Source organism: Cucurbita pepo, chromosome 1 (assembly GCF_057944985.1).
Source record: "Cucurbita pepo subsp. pepo isolate OVF chromosome 1, ASM5794498v1, whole genome shotgun sequence".
Taxonomy (NCBI): Eukaryota; Viridiplantae; Streptophyta; class Magnoliopsida; order Cucurbitales; family Cucurbitaceae; genus Cucurbita; species Cucurbita pepo.
The window spans coordinates 20,348,243-20,367,537 of NC_141798.1; the positions used below are offsets into that span (position 1 = coordinate 20,348,243).

Sequence of the window (19,295 nt, forward strand, 5' to 3'; positions counted from 1 at the left end):
ATCTCTCCTCCTTTCAATTGTCGGAATTTTTTTAAAAAAACTTTTGTTTTTTTTTTCTTTTCATTTTATTATCTTTATTAATAAAAAAAAAGTATGATCGAATAAAGGTAAGACGGTCGGGACCGTGGTGAAAGGCGACTATTTAACTACCCTATAGAAAAGTTACGATACTCCCTCTAACATAAATATAAAAAGATAAATTTGTCAAGCATGGTAGGTGAAGTATCTACCTTCGTTTTTCGTTCTTCAATTTCATCGTTTGACAATCTCTAAACTTCTCTCGTGTTTATGTTCAAAGCTTCAAAGAACGACGATACACCACTTCACACCACAAGGTTTCTATCACTTTTTCGAGCTATAAGAACTCAATCTCACCACTATTTGATTTGATATGCATAATGGTCAGTCTTACTGTTTTAAAACACGTTTATTAGGGAAAAGCTTCCGGGCCGTACATATCTCTCTCTTTCTCTCCACATGTAATCAAGTTAAGAATGATAGCCAAAAAAAAAAAACAAAACCCAAAAGAACAAGACTTTCAACCCACTCATCATTTACATCTCTTTTACAAACTCTTTAATTCAACTTCTTCCCATCTCTCGCTCTATCTCTCTCCCAATCTCTCTCCCAATCTCTCTCCCAATCTCTCTCCCCATGAAACTCCATGGCAACGAGGTGCTTCCCTCAGGGAAATCCTACACCCTCCACAAAATCCTAGCCATAGTCATCACTCTCGTCCTTCTCACAGTCATTCCCCTCATATACAACCTCATCAACTACTCCTTATTTCTCCACAACACCACCTCCCCCACCTCCCCTTCTTCTCCATACTCCAATGCCATTCAACAACAAGACGAGTGCGACATTTTCACCGGCGAATGGGTCCCAAACCCCAACGCCCCTTACTACACAAGCTCCTCTTGTTGGGCCATTCACGAGCACCAAAACTGCATGAAATATGGAAGGCCCGACGGCGGCTTCATGCAATGGAGATGGAAGCCCGACGCCTGTGACCTCCCCATTTTCAACCCTTCCCAATTTCTTGACCTCATGAGAGACAAGTCCTTGGCTTTTGTTGGTGACTCCGTTGGAAGAAACCAAATGCAGTCCTTGATTTGCCTTCTTTCACCCGTAAGTTCTTATCCATCCTTCAAAGTTATATTGTTTTAACCAATTGAATTACGAATTTTTTTTACCTTTTTGATTCAAAGATTGTTTTTTTATGATTGTTTGAGTCTGATTTTTCCTTTCTTGAGATGGGTTTTTGGAATATATTCCATTTTCTGAAAAATCTTTAAATAATATGAGTTTTTGTCCCCAAAAGGTCAATGATTTGATAATAAAAAATCACTATTTAAATAAATAAAAAATTATGAATATTTATTTACAAAAAAAAAAAAAAAAAAAAAAAATTAAATTACTCTTAATGGATTAATTGGAGTGATCTAATCCAGCTTTGGGAAAGCATCTTTTGGCCAAAAAGAATTGAAAAATTCACTTTTTGGGTTAAGATTAAAAAAAAATTATAACATTTAAAAGTTAATTATTGGGTTTTGGAATCTAATTCCATTCCCAATGCCTCATCTTTCCCTTACTTTCATAATTTTGGTATTATTTTATTTATTTATTTATTTATTTTACATTAAAAATTTTAAAAATAAAATAAAATTATGGGCCATGGGAATCTTTAGCTCTTCGATGAAGCCAACAAGTTTGTGTTGTTTTATGTCATTTTTTTTTTAAAAAATTTTGATTGATGTTCATGTTGCTTTCCATACCCATTTCTTCTCTCTCTCATTTTCAATTATTTTTGTCGTTAATTTTATTATTTCTAACCTTAAATTATTTTCGTATATATATTTTAAGGTATGATTAAAATTACCCATCATTTAAAATTAGAAATATATGAAACATTAAGGTCTAAATTTAGCGAAGAATATTGCCTATATAAATGTTGATTATTTTTTAACATAATTAATAGAAATTTTTATATGTATTATTGATTTTTTTTTATTAAAAATAAAAAATAATTAAAAGAACTATTTGTGAACAAATTATTGAATTATTAAACAGAAAAAAGAAGGAAAAAAACAAGGAATAAGAGCATTTGCCAGCTGTGACATTTTAACTAATAAAATACTTTTTCAAATTATTATTTATTATTTAGCTTTAAATCTTATTTTATTTTTAAATATTCCATCTTACCTCTTAAATTCCATTTAAATTAATTTCTAATCTCTATTAAAATCAATTAACAAAATTAATAATAGAAAAAAAAAACATTTTTTTCATTGCAATATATATATATATGTATATGTATGTATATATTTCTTTCTCTCTCTATAACATGTTTGCCGACAATGGTTTAATGTGTCAGACGAAATGTAGAATATAGTAAACATTTGACCAACAAAATTTTATAATAAAGTACATCTCATTTGTTCATACATTGTTTTCAATCTATTTTCTAACATTTTTAATGAAAAAGTATATGATATGATATGATATATTTAAAACTATATGTTATTCTTTTAATTAAAAAATTACTTTTACCTTAGTGTTACATGATTTGGATCCAATAAGTTAAAAAATAAGTTATATAGTATAGTTTTAATTTGATTAAAATATTAAAAAAAAAACAAAAATGGGATTACAGGTGGAATATCCGAAGGACGTGTCGTACACGTCGGATGAGAATTTCAAGAGGTGGAAATACACCACCTATAATTTCACCATGGCCAGTTTCTGGACGCCTCATCTCATCAAAGCCGCCATGGGAGACTCTAACGGCCCCACCAAAACTGGTCTCTTCAATCTCTACTTGGACGAGTACGACCAGGACTGGACCACTCAGATTGATGAGTTTGACTACATCATCATCTCCGGCGGCCACTGGTTCTTCCGACCTATGGTTTTCTACGAACGCCACCGTATCGTCGGCTGCCATTACTGTCTCCTCGAAAATGTCACCGATCTCGGGATGTACTACGGATACCGGAAGGCCTTCCGAACGGCTTTCAAGGCCATAAACAGCCTGGAGAATTTTAAAGGAACGACGATTTTGAGAACCTTTGCGCCCTCGCATTTCGAGAATGGGCTTTGGAATCAAGGCGGAAATTGCTTGAGGACGAGGCCTTTCCGAAGCAACGAGACGCAATTGGAAGGTCATAATCTGGAGCTCTATATGATTCAGATGGAGGAATTCAAGATCGCGGAAAGGGAAGGGAGAAAACGAGGGCGGAAATTTAGGGTTCTTGATACGACGCAGGCTATGCTGCTGAGGCCGGACGGACATCCTAGCAGGTATGGGCATTTGGCGAGTGAGAATGTGACATTGTATAATGATTGTGTGCATTGGTGTTTGCCTGGCCCCATTGATGCTTGGAGTGATTTCTTGCTTGAGATGTTGAAGATGGAAGGGATTAGATCAGCCAGGGATGGGCTACAATTTGGTTAGAAGGAGAAAGGAGTTTTTTCTTTATGATCATTTTCTTTCTTCTTAAATTCATGTTCTTGCTGTTCTTGTTGTTTTGTGATTTGTATATTTGTATCATTGTTGATTATTGAGCTTTATGCATTTATAATTTGTGTCTAAAGTTGAATTAGACATGGTGAAAGAAGTCATAAAGAGCACAATTTAAGCAAGTACCTTTTTTTTGTTTGCTTCATTGCTACCATTTGTGATTATTAGTCGACCAATTTGAACATATCTCTATTAGTTAAGATAGATATCTACAATTAAGATTCGAATCTTCGTTCTTACATACTTTGATCTGAAACATTGTGTTTGTTAATATGTCGGGGAAAGTGAAAAGTAGTGTAATCTTATCAAGCTGTCAATTCTATAGATGGGAAATGAATGTGTGGATGGCCATCAACTAGTCTTTCATAATCCTATCTCTATCTCTATCTCTATCCAGTCTAGATCACTTAAGAACAACCATTTTGAATTATTTTTCTCATTTAAAAAAGGTGGGATTACTGGCAAAGGTGAAAGGAAAATCCAACTGTACTGATATAGACCCTACTTCTAGACCTTGTTGCCAAGAACATGAGAAGGATGACAACCCCTAGCATATAATAATCTAAACCCAAATGCTTGTTTGTTTGTCCAAGAAGATTCTATTCTTTCACAAGTTTTGTTAATTCAGACTTCAGTTCATTGACTTTCATTCGTAATAACACAAGCTCATCATTAGTCGCTATTGTTTTTTTTCGCGTTTACTAGGGAGAAGTTTCGACATCCTTATAAAGAATGTTTTGTTCCCTTTTCCAACCGATGTGAGATCTCACAATCCATCCCCTTCAAAGCCCAGCGTCTTCACTATCTTTGTTCCCCTCTCCAACCGACGTGAGATCTCACACGTTAGTAGGTTCATTATTTAACGGAAGAAGTTTCCAGTAAATCTCACAGGAAAATCTGGATTTCTAAGCTAAGTTTTTATCACTCTTCTCCCAACATAATCATCAACAGCCTCTACCACTTGTAGACCACACAAAAACCGATGATACTGGATATGCTATGAGGTGGATGTAATATTCGGATAGGACAAGGTCAAGGACATGCCTTTGCATCGGGGTTTTAAGACTGGTTTTATACATTTTTATATCAAGATTACTGATTTTGAATGGATAGTTTTTTCTGTGTTTCCCTGAAAGTAGCAGAGGAATAAAGCTGTAAGTTAAACTTGAAAACAATTTTTTTACCAGCTCCATGTGGTAGGTGCTCTGTTATCTGTAAAGCATGTTTCTTACAAGAATTTTTTGAGGATATATGACTGTAATCTGTATGAGTGTTGTACGATGTCGGTGGCCCAAATAAATTGTGACTTTCCACCTGTCCAACTTAGTTTTTAATAATGAAATATTATGCATTAACCAATAAAACCACACTTGTTTATTGATGGTGGTTTGGTAGGTAGTCGAAGCCAAAATAGAGGCATACTATTATATGAATGAATGCTTTTCAATAATTACCCAAAGTTTGCTTTTTACATGGACCTACACCCACCACAAAGAGAAAGAGAGAGAGGGAGTGAGTTATATGAATGAAAACACTTGGAATCTAAATTTCAGAGCTGTTCTCAACATGAAGCTTCATGTTTTTGAAGCTCCAATTGTAAACAAATCTGTGTTGTGGAATTCCCACAAAGGGATTCTGCTGGCTCTGACACTGCTTCTTGTTACCATCATTCCTCTGTCTACAAACAAAAACTTGCCTTCATCTCTGCCGAATCTCTGGAAGAACACAACCAACTTGAAGACAGTGGAATCAGAGAAGAAATGTGATTTGTTTCGTGGAAATTGGGTGCCCAAATCTGAGAGGCCATACTACACGAATGACACTTGTGACATGATGTTTGAGTATCAAAACTGTTTGAAGTATGGAAGACCTGACAGAGAGTTTTTGAAATGGAGGTGGAAGCCAGATGATTGTGAGCTTCCTCTCTTTGATTCTGCACAGTTCTTGGAAATTGTTAAAGGGAAATCTCTTGCTTTTGTTGGTGACTCTGTCGCTAGAAATCATATGCAGTCGCTCTTGTGTCTTCTCTCCAATGTAAGTTATATGTCAAGCTCAACAATCCATCATCTGTATAAACTTTCCCCTTTTTTAAATCTTCTTTTGCATATGTTGCAGGTATCTCATCCGGTAGACGTTTCTCCAAAATACAATCTAAGCTATGATTTCAAGAGATGGTTCTTTGCTGATTACAATTTCACAGTGGCAAGATTCTGGTCACCGTATTTGGTTAAAAGCAAGGATGCAGACCTGAATGGTTTCTCCGCCAACAGCCTCATGAATCTATACTTGGATGAAGCAGACCCCTCCTGGAATTCCGCCGTCGAATCTTTCGACTACGTCGTCTTCTCAGCAGGACAGTGGTTCTTTCGCCCACAAGTATACTACGAAAATGGTCAAATAACAGGATGTTTCTATTGCCAGCAAAGTAACGTCACGCAGGTTTTGAACTCCTATGGCTATGGGAAAGTCTTCCAAACTGTGTTTAGAACAATTATGGGTCTCAAAGGCTACAAAGGGGTGACATTTCTGAGGACATTTTCTCCATCACACTTCGAGAATGGCGATTGGGACAAAGGAGGGAATTGTGCAAGGACAGTTCCATTTACAAAGAAAGAGATGAAGTGGAAAAGTTTTGTGGTTGAGTTACACAAGGCTCAGGTGGAAGCATTCAAAGAAGCAGAGAAGGAAGGGATGAAGAGAGACCTGGAATTCAAGCTGTTGGACACAACGGAAGCCATGCTGATGAGACCAGATGGGCATCCGAACCATTATTCTCCTCGTATGAATGTGAGTGTGGCTGACTGTGTGCACTGGTGTTTGCCAGGCCCCATTGACACATGGAATGAGTTCTTATTCTATATACTGAAAACTGGCAGGAAAGATACACATTAAGATTGTATAGGGAAATGGATAGACGAGCTTTGTCAAGAATTATACTGTTTTTTTGTTTCTTGTGTAAGGAATATCAGTGCATTTGTGTCTATGAATTAGTTCAGATTGTTTAATGGGTGGCCATTGACTCCTGAAGTTATCTCCTCCTAATAAAACTTAGCCCACTTGGGGATGAGAAAGTACATTCCTCTACTTTATCTCTTATGGCAGACATTATGAACTGAGCGAGCGATCAAATTGAAAGCTTCCAAGGTTGAGAGAGATGTTTTGATCTGTATAAACTGCATTCTTGGGGAGTCAAGAGAGCATGAGTGGGCTGTTGTTCTGTTCTCTGATGAAGGGTTTGTGAGGGAGCTTGTGAACTGGACATAGCCTTCTTGAGGAAGAGGAGGAGTTGGGGAAGGAAGAAATGGATTATGATGCTTTGGAGAACATCCAGAACTTCAAAGATTTTGATGTTGGAAACTCACTGATCAAACCAGTTATGGTGGGTTCACAGTAGAGGCAAAGAAGAAGCAAATATTAGCAGCAGTAGAGAGAGTACAACCTGTTGCATCGGTTGGAGAGGAAAACGAAACATTCATTATAAGAGTATGAAACCTCTCCGTAAGGCATTTTAGAAACTTGACCTAGAAGGGAGAGGGAAACGAAGCCTTCCGTATAAGGGAATGAAAACCTCTTTCCCAATAGATGCGTTTTAGAACCTTAAGCGGAAGCCTAGAAATGAAAGGGAAACGAAGCATTCTTTAGAAGAGTACGAAAACCTCTTCCTTAAAACCTTGGTCAGAAGCCTAAGGAAAAGTCTAAAGAGAACAATATTTACTGGTCGAGGGGAAGCCCAGAAGGAAAAGTCCAAAGAGACGGACTTCCCCCTTGAAGAGACGAGACGGACTTGAGCTGTTACAAGAGCAATGTGGTTCCGTTCAGATCGGTTGGGAAAGCCCAGAAGGAAAAGCCCAAACAGACAGACTTCCCCCTTGAAGAGACGAGACGGACTTGGGCTGTTACAAGAGCAATGTGGTTCCGTTCAGACCGATTCTTCAGGCTTGAAACTTCTTCCAAAAAAATTCTTCCCCTCTCTAAACTCTATTTTGTTTCATTTTCAATTTAGTTAATTTTAATTAAATCAATCACATTGTTATTTCTAATTTCATTTAATTGATATAAAACGCCAAAAGTCAATTTAAAATTATTTTAACTAAGAAATAACTTACACTCCAAAAAAAAAACCCAATTTTATTTTACAACTTGACACACTACTTATCTGTGACTTCAAACACTTATCCATTGCAAAAGTCATCTATATTAACTCATCCTAAATAATCTATTAAAAAAAATCAACAATAACTAATAAAATATTTTATTCCTATATAAAGTTTATAGATTAATAAATAATATCTACAAATTTAAATACTAAAATATAATAAATATACGAGCGTTTTATTTTTATTTTTTATAATTAGTTATTGTCGTGACCGATTTGGATTCTCAGCAGGATCCTCACTCAAATGCATTTTAGAAAAATTCCTTGGAGGTCACCTAGCATAAAATTGTTCAAGCAAAACACGCTAAATGATACACTTTGTTGGTATAAGTAGTAACTCTTCCTTTCGGGCTTTCCCTCAAAGCTTTAAAACGCGTCTACTAGACGAAGGTTTCCACACCCTTATAAATGGTGGTTTGTTCTCCTCCCCAACTAACGTCGGACATCACACTTTATCTCCAAGATCACTCTTATTCAAATGTGTTATCAATTCATTCATGTACCTTTTCATTTATTCATCACGTGTCGTGTAAACATATATATTTTTGAAGGTTCCTTTGAAGGTCTTTCTTTTATTAATATATTAAATGTTGGGTTGAAAACTTAAAAGTTGTGAAAGTCTCCTCTTGACTTCAGAAATTGATTGAATTTCTTTCACTTTAAGCAATACATGAAACTCATCTCCATATTTTTCTTAAATTAAATATATATATATATTTTTTTTTTGTAATATACATTAGAAAATAAAATAAAATAAAATAAAATAAGACTAAATTTTATTTTTAAAAAATGTTTTCTTTTATATTTTATTTGGTCTAATTTTAACATTGTGCAATTAAAAAATGTTATAAAAGATTAAACTGAAATTTTGTAAATACAATAAAGATTAATTAATTAATAGTTATAATACCTATTATTGGTTATTAATATTTTTCTTAATATATTTTGAAGAAAAAAAAAACGTTGCCTTTATGATTGTACCTTTAAAATTGGAATAAGCATTTAATAATAATATATATTTTCAAGATTGGAGGCTTTTCAACTTTTGAAGGATATATTAAAATAATTGACAACTTGCTTTTTTTAATATTAAGAAAAACAAATGGCCTTTTGCATAATGTGGTTTCAACTCAATAATTTAATACCAAATTAGTTGGGAAATATTCCAAAAATAATGTATTATTACATTTTATTTTAATATTAATATAATGTGAGCTCCCACTGAAGAGGGGAACGAAACATTCATCAAGGGTGTGGAAATCTCTTTTTACGCGTTTCAAAACTTCGAGGGAAAGCCCAAAAGCCAAAAGAGGACAATATCTATAAGCGGTGGGTTTGAACGGTTACAAATGGTATTAGAGTCAGACACTGGACGGTGTGCCAACAACGATGTTAAGCCCCAAGTGAAATGGATTGCGAGATTCCACATTAGTCATCCCTCTAGCATTCCTTAAAGGTGTGCCCACTAGTAGACGCGTTTTAAAATCTTGAGACTCTTTCTGAGGAGGTACCCCTTTCTCGAAGTTACGGGGCTATTTTGTCGAGTTGTTTAGAGAGAGTTGTCTCGCGCCCTTAGGGATTCTCTACCTACCCACCTGTGTCGGTTTCGGGTACAGGTACCCCTTCGTTGAAGGTCGTTCGAGATTTTCCTAAGAGTATAACATGAGTTACTTCAGCACTCAAACATTGGCTCAAGGTGTTTTCTCTGCCCTTCTTACCCTGAAAGAACAGGGGCACCTTGTGTCCTTGAACCGATAACCAGCTTTCGGCTAACTTAGCCTCCTCCGTCCCTCGGGACCGAAAAGCAAAGAGAGGACAATATAACCTAGACCAAAAAAAAGTGGAAAGAGGATCGGTTAACTATAGGCTTGGACTGCTACATATTATTGGACCAAAATTTATTTATTTATTTATTTATGTTTTATTGTTTGTAATACATTTGGGATAAACCAATAAATACTTTTGCATTACTTGCAATCTTCCATCTCCTTTGCGATCTTCCAACTTCACTTCTAAGCCAAAATTCTTGAGTTAAAATTGTTCAAATTCTCTTTATAAAAACACATCTAATCTCAGTTCGATTATCATTCCATTAATTATTCATTAAAATAATTTGAATTTGACTGTCGAGAAGCTGCCAGATTCAACCCCATAAATGTTGAAGAAGCTCCGAAGAAATTTCAAAACATTCAAAACCTTAATCAGCAAGACCTTCAACAACTCTCCATCTTCGTCTTCTTCACCATCCAAACCTTATAAATTCCTTCCATTGCCGCTTCCTCTGTCACCGTCGGAAATGTCGTCGCCGTCGCAATCATTCCGGCAATCATTACCACCCGCCGTCGCCCCCTTTCCTCAAACCCAATCCACCGTTCTTCCCGATCCTTCAAATTTCTTCGCTCCTCACCTTCTTTCCTCTCCACTTCCCACAAATTCCTTCTTCCAGAACTTCACCGTTAAAAATGGCGATCAGCCGGAATACATTCATCCCTATCTTATTAAATCCTCCCTCTCCGCCGTTTCAATTTCATACCCATCGATGTTCTCGAACACCGCTTTCGGATATCAGGTCTTCAATGCCGATTGGACCGTCTCTGAAAATCCCGCCTCTGTTTCGCAAAAACCCCATATAATATCATCCTTTAGTGATCTCAGTCTCATTCTTGATACCCCCTCCGGTAATCTCCGATTCTTCCTCGTTCGTGGAAGCCCATTTATTACTTTCGAGGCTTTCAACAATACCCCAATTTCAATCTCCACCATTCATGCGATTCTCTCGTTTTCATCCAATAGTTCGCAGACGAAATTCACTGTCACTCTCAACAACAACCAGACATGGCTGATTTACTCCTCGTCTCCGATTAATTTGACGCACAGCCTCTCGCAGATTACTTCCGGTGGATTCTCCGGCATCGTACGGATTGTGGTTTTGCCGAACCCACATTTGGAATCAATCCTCGATCGGTTCTGTTCTTGTTACCCTGTTTCAGGTGAGGTGAATTTCAGAAACCCTTCTTCTTTGGAGTATAAATGGGAGAAGAATGGTTGGGGAAATTTGTTAATGCTTGCACATCCTCTTCATCTTCGTTTACTCTCTAGCGATGATTCCGCCATTGTTCTTGATGATTTCAAGTACAAGAGTATCGATGGTGATCTAGTCGGCGTCGTTGGTGGCTCGTGGGTTTTGAAACCTGACCCTGTTTCTATAACATGGCATTCAATCAATGGCATTGGAGAGGAATTTCAAAGCGAAATTATCTCTGCGCTTGTGAAAGATGTTGAGGGTTTGAAATCTTCACCCATTACAACAACATCGTCTTATTTCTATGGGAAAGCGATTGCGAGAGCTGCTAGGCTCGCATTGATTGCTGAGGAAGTGAATTTTCTTCAGGTGATTCCTGAAGTGAGGAAGTTTTTGAAGGATGCTATTGAGCCATGGCTGCGTGGTACTTTCAATGGCAATGGGTTTCTATATGATAGTAAATGGGGTGGCCTTGTAACCCAACAAGGGGCTTCTGATTCTGGTGCTGATTTTGGATTTGGTGTCTATAATGATCACCATTATCATATTGGTTACTTTCTTTACGCCATTGCTGTGCTGGTCAAGATTGATCCAGCTTGGGGAAGAAAGTTTAGGCCTCAAGCTTACTCTTTAATGGCGGATTTCATGAACTTGAGTAGGAGATCTAGCTCAAAGTTCCCACGTTTGAGATGTTTTGACTTGTATAAACTGCACTCTTGGGCTTCGGGGTTGACCGAATTCGCCGACGGTCGGAATCAAGAGAGCAGCAGTGAGGCTGTGAATGCTTATTACTCTGCAGCTTTGTTGGGGTTGGCTTATGGAGATACTCATCTTGCTTCCATTGGATCAACACTAACAGGTTTAGAGATCAAGGCAGCTCAAACATGGTGGCAAATCAGGGGAGGGGAGAATCTTTATGAGACTGATTTCGCCAGAGAAAACAAGGTGGTTGGAGTGTTGTGGTCTAACAAAAGGGACAGTGGCTTGTGGTTTGCCCCTCCTGATTGGAGAGAATGTAGGCTTGGGATTCAGCTGCTGCCTTTATTGCCCATCACTGAGGCTTTGTTCTCTGATGCTACCTTTGCCAAGGAGCTTGTGGATTGGACATTGCCTTCTTTGAGAAGGGAAGGAGTTGGGGAAGGATGGAAGGGATTTGCTTACGCCTTGCAGGGCATTTACGACAAAGACGGGGCGGTGGCGAATATCCGAAACTTGAAGGGGTTCGACGACGGGAACTCGCTCTCTAATCTGTTGTGGTGGATCCATAGTAGAGGAGGAGGAGAAGAGGGTGAAGGGTTTGGTGGTGGGTGGAAGCATTGGTGGTTTAGCCATTGATCACTGCAACCGAACTATGATCTCGGATGATCCGAAAGCTATTCTATCGAAAATCGACCTTAATCGAACCAAATCCATTTGAATACACAGTGAAAATGAAACAATCTACAGACTTAAATCATCCATTTTATACATATTGATCAAGTGAAACATTATAGCTGGTTTTAGGAGTTGCTGGTGCTGGATTGTGTTTGTTTTTAAATAAAATTGTTGTGCAGTTGATGTTCTACAGCATGCTTGTGTGTCTGTGTTGCTGTTGTTGATGCCATGATGTTGTTGTTGAATGATTTGAATGGGGATTCTTTGTTCTGTTAATGTTCAGATTCTTCCCTGTCCTGTTGAGAACAAGCTTAGAACTTTTTGTTGGGAGCTCAACACTTTTGGAACATTCTGATTCTTTGTTCCAATCTTTTACCTTAAACAGGACAGCCCAAATCTCAGGTAAAAGGGATTCTACCAGTAAGATTGCTTCTCATATTCATACCAAAAACGCATGATTATGGGTAACATTTTATAGAAGAAGTTTTAAATTTCGTAACGATAGCTCGAGCTCACCGTTAGCAGGAATTATTTGTTTTGGCGTGTTACATGTCATTGTCAGTCTCACAGTCTTAATACACGTTTGCAATAGAGAGTCTTGTTCTACTTCGACCAGAGCCTCGTATCGTCTGGTGACCGACTCTAATTCCATTTGTAACAACCTAATCCCACCGCTAACAAATATTGTCAGCTTTTGCCTGTTACTTATAGTCGTTAGCCTCAAGGTTTTAAAACGCAAGGGGGAGGTTTCCACATCTTTAGTGGGGTCTCACAATTCACCCCACGCAGGCATACCGCTTGATGGGAGACGTTTCCACACCTTTAGTGAGATCTCACAATCTATCTCCTTGGAGGCCCAACGCCCTGCCTTTGATATCATTTGTAACAGTTCGAGACCACTGCTAGTAGATATTGTCCGCTTTAGCCCGTTACGTATTGTCATTAGCCTTACAGTTTTAAAACGCATCTACTAGGAGAGGTTCCACACCCTTATAAGAAATGTTTCGTTCCCTCTCCAATCGAGATGAGATCTCACGACATAACATCTTTGTCTTCGAACTAGTGTTATAAATCGTAAAACTAGTCGTCATGCCATTAATGTCAAATTGGGATTTATTTGGTCCACACCCCATTACTAAATCTTGACATTGATAGCTTAGTCCTTACTATTTGTTTTTTTTTCTTCTCAAGAATCATTCTTTTGCTCTCTTTTTTATGTCCATTTATAATCCAAGTTTTAACCAATAAATATGTAAATAATCAAATAAAACTTTTTTAATATTAATAAATATTTTTTAAAAAAACTTTACTTTAAGATGGGGAATCTCATAATTGTAAAGTTAGATCTAATAATTGAATCCCAAGTAATTCCAACTAATTTATCAAAACATTTATTAAATCTTATTTTAATGAATATTGAAACCAACTATATTATTTTGGTCAACGGTCAACGGAGATTTTTGATATTTAAATGAATATATTCAGATTTATTGGCCATTATTATATTCCTTTTGACCACTTCCACCTTTTGGCACCTTTGGTATTATTTTTAAAATTTTTAAAATTTTTAAAGAAATAAAACTCATTTTGTTCATTAGAATGAAGAAAAATCTCCCTTTAGATTAGCAATGCAAGAAAACTACAAATTTTCTGTGGCAGATGAACAAACCATTGCAATATTCAAATGAAAATGTTAGAAGCTATGAGATCTTAGTGATAAATATTTTAAATTAACAGGTAATAATCAGTTGATTAAACAAAATAAAACAAGACAACAGAGCTTAGTTGAGGATTTTAGAACAGTGATGGATTGTTGCTTCATGAAAATAAAGTAAAAAGAGGAACCATCTTGCAAGATTTTGTTGGTTTGTGATAGAAAATGAATGGAAGAACAAAGAGTAAGTAGTGAAAACAGTGATGATTGTGCTGAAAACCGTGTTTTTTTATTTGGGTTTCTTTTTAACAAAGCTTTACTCGTTCATTTTGGCCTCTCTGCATGTGCGAGCTCAACATCGGCTCCAGCAAGTCGCACCCACGTTTTGTAAAACCGCCCCCCATTATTGTCACCAGAGGATATTTCTGGGGCTACCGAGTGGACTTCAGAGATTCCATTTTCGAGCTTCGGACTCGGTCGCAGAGGGGGATTTCATCGCTTCAGCGAGAGGTATGAGCTCTGTTCTTCAGTTTCGTTCCATTTACTGATGTGGGGTTCCCGCATTTTCTCGATTTCAGCATTGGGGTTTCTCTAGTTTTGATGAATTTGTACTGCGCTTTGTTGATCTGGTAGATTTGTGGTTCGTTTTGTTTGTTCTGTTGATTTGGAAGCTTTGGGATAGGGATTTTGTTCGAATTTCTTTGATAGTTGGCTTACTGAATCAGTGTTTTTGTTGCGCATTTTTGTGAAGTTTGCGCGATTTGAATGAGATTGGTGATACATTGACTGAGATGAACTCGTGATTGGATTGTGAGGTCTATGTGTGAATGATTTTGTAATCGGGAATGGAAGTTTTGTGGCGAATGTTGTGATTGTTTAAGGGTTCTGTGAATTGGATTATGGCTTCTTCGCCTTCTCCGAGTGTTTCTCCTCCTGAGAATCCGTCAGATTCTGCATTTTTTTCACCTCCTTCTCCTTCTCCTCCGGCGGAATCCGCAATATCTCCGACATCTTCTGAGCCTAATCAGACCGGTGAACCTCCTTCTTCACCTTCTACTCCTTCAGCTCCACCTCCTCAATCACCACCAGCTGATGCTCCTCCTCCTTCTCCTCCACTGTCTCCTCCACCATTGACAGCATCACCACCTGCACCACCTGAATCCCCACCTCCTCCACCACCACCTTCGCCTCCTTTATCTTCGCCGTCGCCACCATCAACCTCTGCACCACCACCTTCAACATCAACCTCTCCTCCACCACCACCACCACCAACTTCCTCTGCATCACCACCTCCTCCTCCAGATCAATCCACTGCCTCTCCTCCTCGTGATGCTTCTCCTTCACCTCCTGATTTAACGACGTCGCCGCCTCCACCACCAGCAGCAGACAATTCTCCACCTCCTCAATCTAATCCTAGTCCCCCACCTTCAACTTCCTCTCCTCCTCCCCCTGACATAACTTCAGCTTCTCCGCCTCCACCTTCTAAGGCCCCAACACCACCTTCACCAACGGGAGAGTCGCCTAATGTATCTCCCCCAGCCCCCAAGGTTTCTCCTCCTCCTTCTGATTCTCAATCTCCACCATCAATTGAGGTCCCCCCACCAAGATCCTCAGTTCCATCACCTCCTCCTTCAGTCCCTTCATCATCTACTCCTCCTCCAGTTACTGTTCCTGGTTCTCCATCTAATTCATCCGCTGAAGGCCCCATTATCCCTCCAACTTCTGTTGTACCCGAACGACCGATTCCAACAATGAATGGTACTGAAATCACTGCAAAGAAAGGGGGTCTCAACACCGGAACATCTGTGGCAGTTGGCAGTGTGGTTGGTGTTCTAGTGCTGAGTCTTGTTATCATGGGTATGTGGTTTGTTCTGAAACGGAAGAGAAGAAAGAAAAGTATCCCTTACACCATGCCTTCTCCTTTTTCCTCCCAAAACTCAGGTACTGTATTCGAACTCCAAATTTTGAGTGTTTCCGTATCATTTCGAATGCTAACTTTTCATATTTTCTCCAGATTCAATTTTCTTAAGGCCCCATTCTTCAGCTCCCATGGCAGGCAGTCGTACCGATAGTGAATTCAAGTATTCATCATCTGAAGGAGGTGGAGTAGGTAATTCAAGATCATTTCCTTATGAAGAGCTACACCAGGCAACGAGTGGATTTTCGTCGAATAATCTTTTGGGGGAAGGTGGATTTGGTTGTGTGTACAAAGGCACCCTTGCAGATGGTAGAGAGGTAGCCGTTAAACAACTTAAAGTGGGTGGTGGTCAGGGAGAACGAGAGTTCAGAGCCGAAGTTGAGATTATTAGCCGAGTACACCATCGACATTTGGTTTCCCTGGTCGGTTACTGTATTTCTGATTATCAAAGATTGCTCGTCTATGATTATGTTCCAAACAATACCCTTCATTACCATCTGCACGGTAAGATGTTGTCATACTTTATGCAATATTATTTAGTTAATGTAGAAAGTAGGTTTATAAGTTTTTATCGTTTTTTGAATTTCAGATGCGAACAGGCCTGTTTTAGCTTGGGCTACACGTGTTCGAATCGCTGCTGGTGCAGCCCGTGGAATTGCTTACCTACATGAAGATTGTAAGTTTCCCACTTTCAGCATTGGTAGTGATCCTTTGAAATTAGTTGAGGTGTGCATAATGTTCTGGTGATTCTTACCAGGCCATCCACGCATTATTCACAGGGATATTAAATCGTCGAACATTCTGCTCGATATCAACTTCGAAGCTCAGGTAATTTGCTAGAACTCTTTTTAACTGCTGTGATTTTTGTCGCCCCCGAAACTATAATTTGTGAATTATGGTTAGAGAAAACCTTTTAATTATTGATAACAGTCATTGATTGTTTGAACTTCTTGAGGGATAACATAAGATCGTGAGGTTTTATGTGCACTTTTAGTTATTTGTCATTTGCTTCTGATAATGTGTACTCTACCACTAACAGGTTGCAGATTTTGGGCTTGCTAAATTGGCATTGGATTCGCATACACATGTAACGACTCGTGTAATGGGAACCTTTGGGTATGTCGTCTATGAAACCAAGTTATCTACCAATCAACTCACTAAAATGCTCGAACATCTAGAGATACCCAAACCTAACTACAAAATCAAACAGGCAAAAACGCCCATTTCAACGTCAAAATAGCCAAACCCAACATTGCTCCCTAGTAGACGCGTTTTAAAACCGTGAGGCTAACAACGTTATGTAATAGGCCAAAACAGACAATATCTGTAACAGTTGTAGATACGGTCTGCTTTGACCCATTACGTATCGCCGTTAGCCTCACGGTTTTTAAAATGCGTCTATTAGGGAGAGATTTCCACACCCTTATAAGGAATGGTTCGTTCTCCTCTACAACCGATGTGAGATCTCAACATCTACCCCCTTGGGGGCCCAACTCCCTCGTTGACACACTGTTTAGTGCCTGACTCTGATACTATTTGTAACAGCCCAAGCCCACCGCTAGCAGATATTGTTCGCTTTGGCGGCCCATTATGTATGGCCGTCAGCCTCACGATTTTTAAAATGCGTCTACTAGGGAGATAATTCCACACCCTTATAAAGAATACTATGTTCCCCTCTCCAACTGATATGAGATCTCACAATATGGGCTAGCAGTGGACTTTGACTGTTACAAATGGTATTAGAGCCAAGCACTAGGTGGTGTGTTAGCGAGGATGCTGGGCCTCTAAGGGAGGTGCATTGTGAGATCCCATTGGTTGGAGATGGGAACGAAGCATTCCTTGTAAGGGTGTAGAAACCTCTCCCTAGCAGACACGTTTCAAAACCGGAGACTAACGACAATACGTAACAGGCCAAAGCAAATAATATCAGCTAGCTATGGACTTGGACTGTTACAAGAAGAAACACACATTTCATTAAACAAAAGAAAAGCATGGTGGTTCTCTGGTTTTTTTACTTCAGGAATTGCAAATGGCCAGTTCAGTTCGTGTTCTTGTTTCTGTATCGACTATACGTAAAAATTTCTGTTTGTAATCTTCAGATACATGGCTCCAGAATACGCAACAAGTGGGAAATTGACAGACAAATCTGATGTTTTCTCTTTTGGGGTTGTACTTTTGGAGTTAATTACTGGTCGCAAGCCTGTAGATTCTTCTCAGCCTTTAGGGGACGAGAGCTTAGTCGAATGGGTAAGCCTTCTCTATCTTAACTTCCTTCTTGCCATATAACCAGGCAAGACACTAACCTCCATTAAAAGTTCAGGCTCGACCGTTGCTGGCACAAGCTATCGAGGACGAGAATTTTGAAGAACTGGTGGATCCAAGGCTAGAGAACAGTTACGTTGACAGAGAAATGTTTCGGATGATCGAAGCAGCCGCTGCATGCGTTCGTCATTCGGGAGTAAAGAGGCCAAGAATGAGTCAGGTTAGCATCTCCATATGATACATAAAAGTTCGAACCGAATGTAGAAGCATTAGATGAAACGTTGTGATATGATATCAGGTGGTGAGAGCTCTAGACTCATTGGATGAAATGTGTGATCTCGCAAATGGGGTGAAGCCTGGACAAAGTGGAGTGTTTGATTCAGCTGAACATTCAGCTCAGATCAGAATGTTTCAAAGAATGGCTTTTGGGAGTCAAGATTACAGTTATGGTTACTCGGATCGAGATCGGAGTCGGAGTTACAGTCAAACTCCGAGTAGCTGGAGTAGAGAATCCAGAGATCAAAGCCCGTCGGCGCCTATGAATCGATCCCGACAATGGAACATCTGAATTTGAAGGTGGAATCAGGTTCAATTCCTTGTAAATCTCTGCTGAAATTTTCCCATTACAAATTTATTCTGTTAATGTGCTCCTCTGTCTGGTAACAAGGTTTTGACATGATAAAAGCTTGGTATTTTGAGGAGTAACTGTACTATTCTTTGTACACTACTTACTATTCTTTGTGGCAAGTAATTGAATCTTGAAGCCTGTTTTTAGGGATGAATTTACTTCCCCATATCTTCTTCATTTTTTATTTTTTTATTTTTTTTTTATTTTTTTATTTTCAAGGGTGGAGAGATTTTAGTCTTAGATAATAATAATAATTTTTTTTTTTAAATAAAAATGTGAAAATTTCTCTCTAGTAGATGAATTTTAAAATCATGAGACTAACGGGATAAGTAACTAGCCAAAATGGACAATATTTACCGGCGGTGGGTTTAGACTCTTATCAATAAGTAACGAGCTAAAATGGACAATATTTACCGACACTTATCAATACAGTGGATTTTGTTCTTTATATTTCTTTATGTTATGATTAGATATTTTTTTTAACTTAAACAATGAACTCGACTCAACCATCAATTTTTTTATTAGGTTTGTTTAGGTTGATTTATTCAATTTTTTAAAATTGAAGTAAGATATTAATTTATTTATTTTAAAAATTTTAACGAAAATTTGCAAGTCAATTTCAATATATATATTGAAAAATTACCATCAAAATAATTAAAAGTTATTTTTAAGTGAGTTAGAAAATAAATAATTAAAAAAAAATAAAATAAATATATATAATTGATGATAAGAAAAATTTATATTTTAAATTAAGTTTG

At 38.1% G+C, this 19,295-nt stretch overlaps 4 protein-coding genes across 4 annotated transcripts; all 4 read left to right on the forward strand.

The window, feature by feature from the left end:
- Positions 1-537: 537 nt before the first annotated feature.
- Positions 538-3,645, forward strand: LOC111795192 (protein trichome birefringence-like 19). The gene is made up of 2 exons (XM_023677479.2): positions 538-1,131; positions 2,657-3,645. Exons 1-2 carry the CDS (start codon positions 655-657, stop codon positions 3,455-3,457), a joined length of 1,278 nt encoding a protein of 425 aa, XP_023533247.1. The 5' UTR covers positions 538-654; the 3' UTR covers positions 3,458-3,645.
- A 1,257-nt stretch (positions 3,646-4,902) lies between these two features.
- On the forward strand, positions 4,903-6,607 carry LOC111795199 (protein trichome birefringence-like 19). The gene is made up of 2 exons (XM_023677493.2): positions 4,903-5,557; positions 5,639-6,607. The coding sequence occupies exons 1-2, from the start codon at positions 4,952-4,954 to the stop codon at positions 6,413-6,415; spliced, it is 1,383 nt and encodes a 460-aa protein (XP_023533261.2). The 5' UTR covers positions 4,903-4,951; the 3' UTR covers positions 6,416-6,607.
- Positions 6,608-9,758: 3,151 nt separating this feature from the next.
- On the forward strand, positions 9,759-12,351 carry LOC111777771 (glucan endo-1,3-beta-D-glucosidase-like). Its single transcript, XM_023657487.2, has one exon. The coding sequence runs from the start codon at positions 9,835-9,837 to the stop codon at positions 12,034-12,036; it is 2,202 nt and encodes a 733-aa protein (XP_023513255.1). The 5' UTR covers positions 9,759-9,834; the 3' UTR covers positions 12,037-12,351.
- A 1,623-nt stretch (positions 12,352-13,974) lies between these two features.
- On the forward strand, positions 13,975-18,691 carry LOC111807499 (proline-rich receptor-like protein kinase PERK8). The gene is made up of 8 exons (XM_023693247.2): positions 13,975-15,670; positions 15,744-16,151; positions 16,237-16,323; positions 16,405-16,475; positions 16,687-16,763; positions 17,747-17,894; positions 17,968-18,129; positions 18,208-18,691. The coding sequence occupies exons 1-8, from the start codon at positions 14,629-14,631 to the stop codon at positions 18,475-18,477; spliced, it is 2,265 nt and encodes a 754-aa protein (XP_023549015.1). The 5' UTR covers positions 13,975-14,628; the 3' UTR covers positions 18,478-18,691.
- The last annotated feature ends 604 nt before the right edge of the window (positions 18,692-19,295 follow it).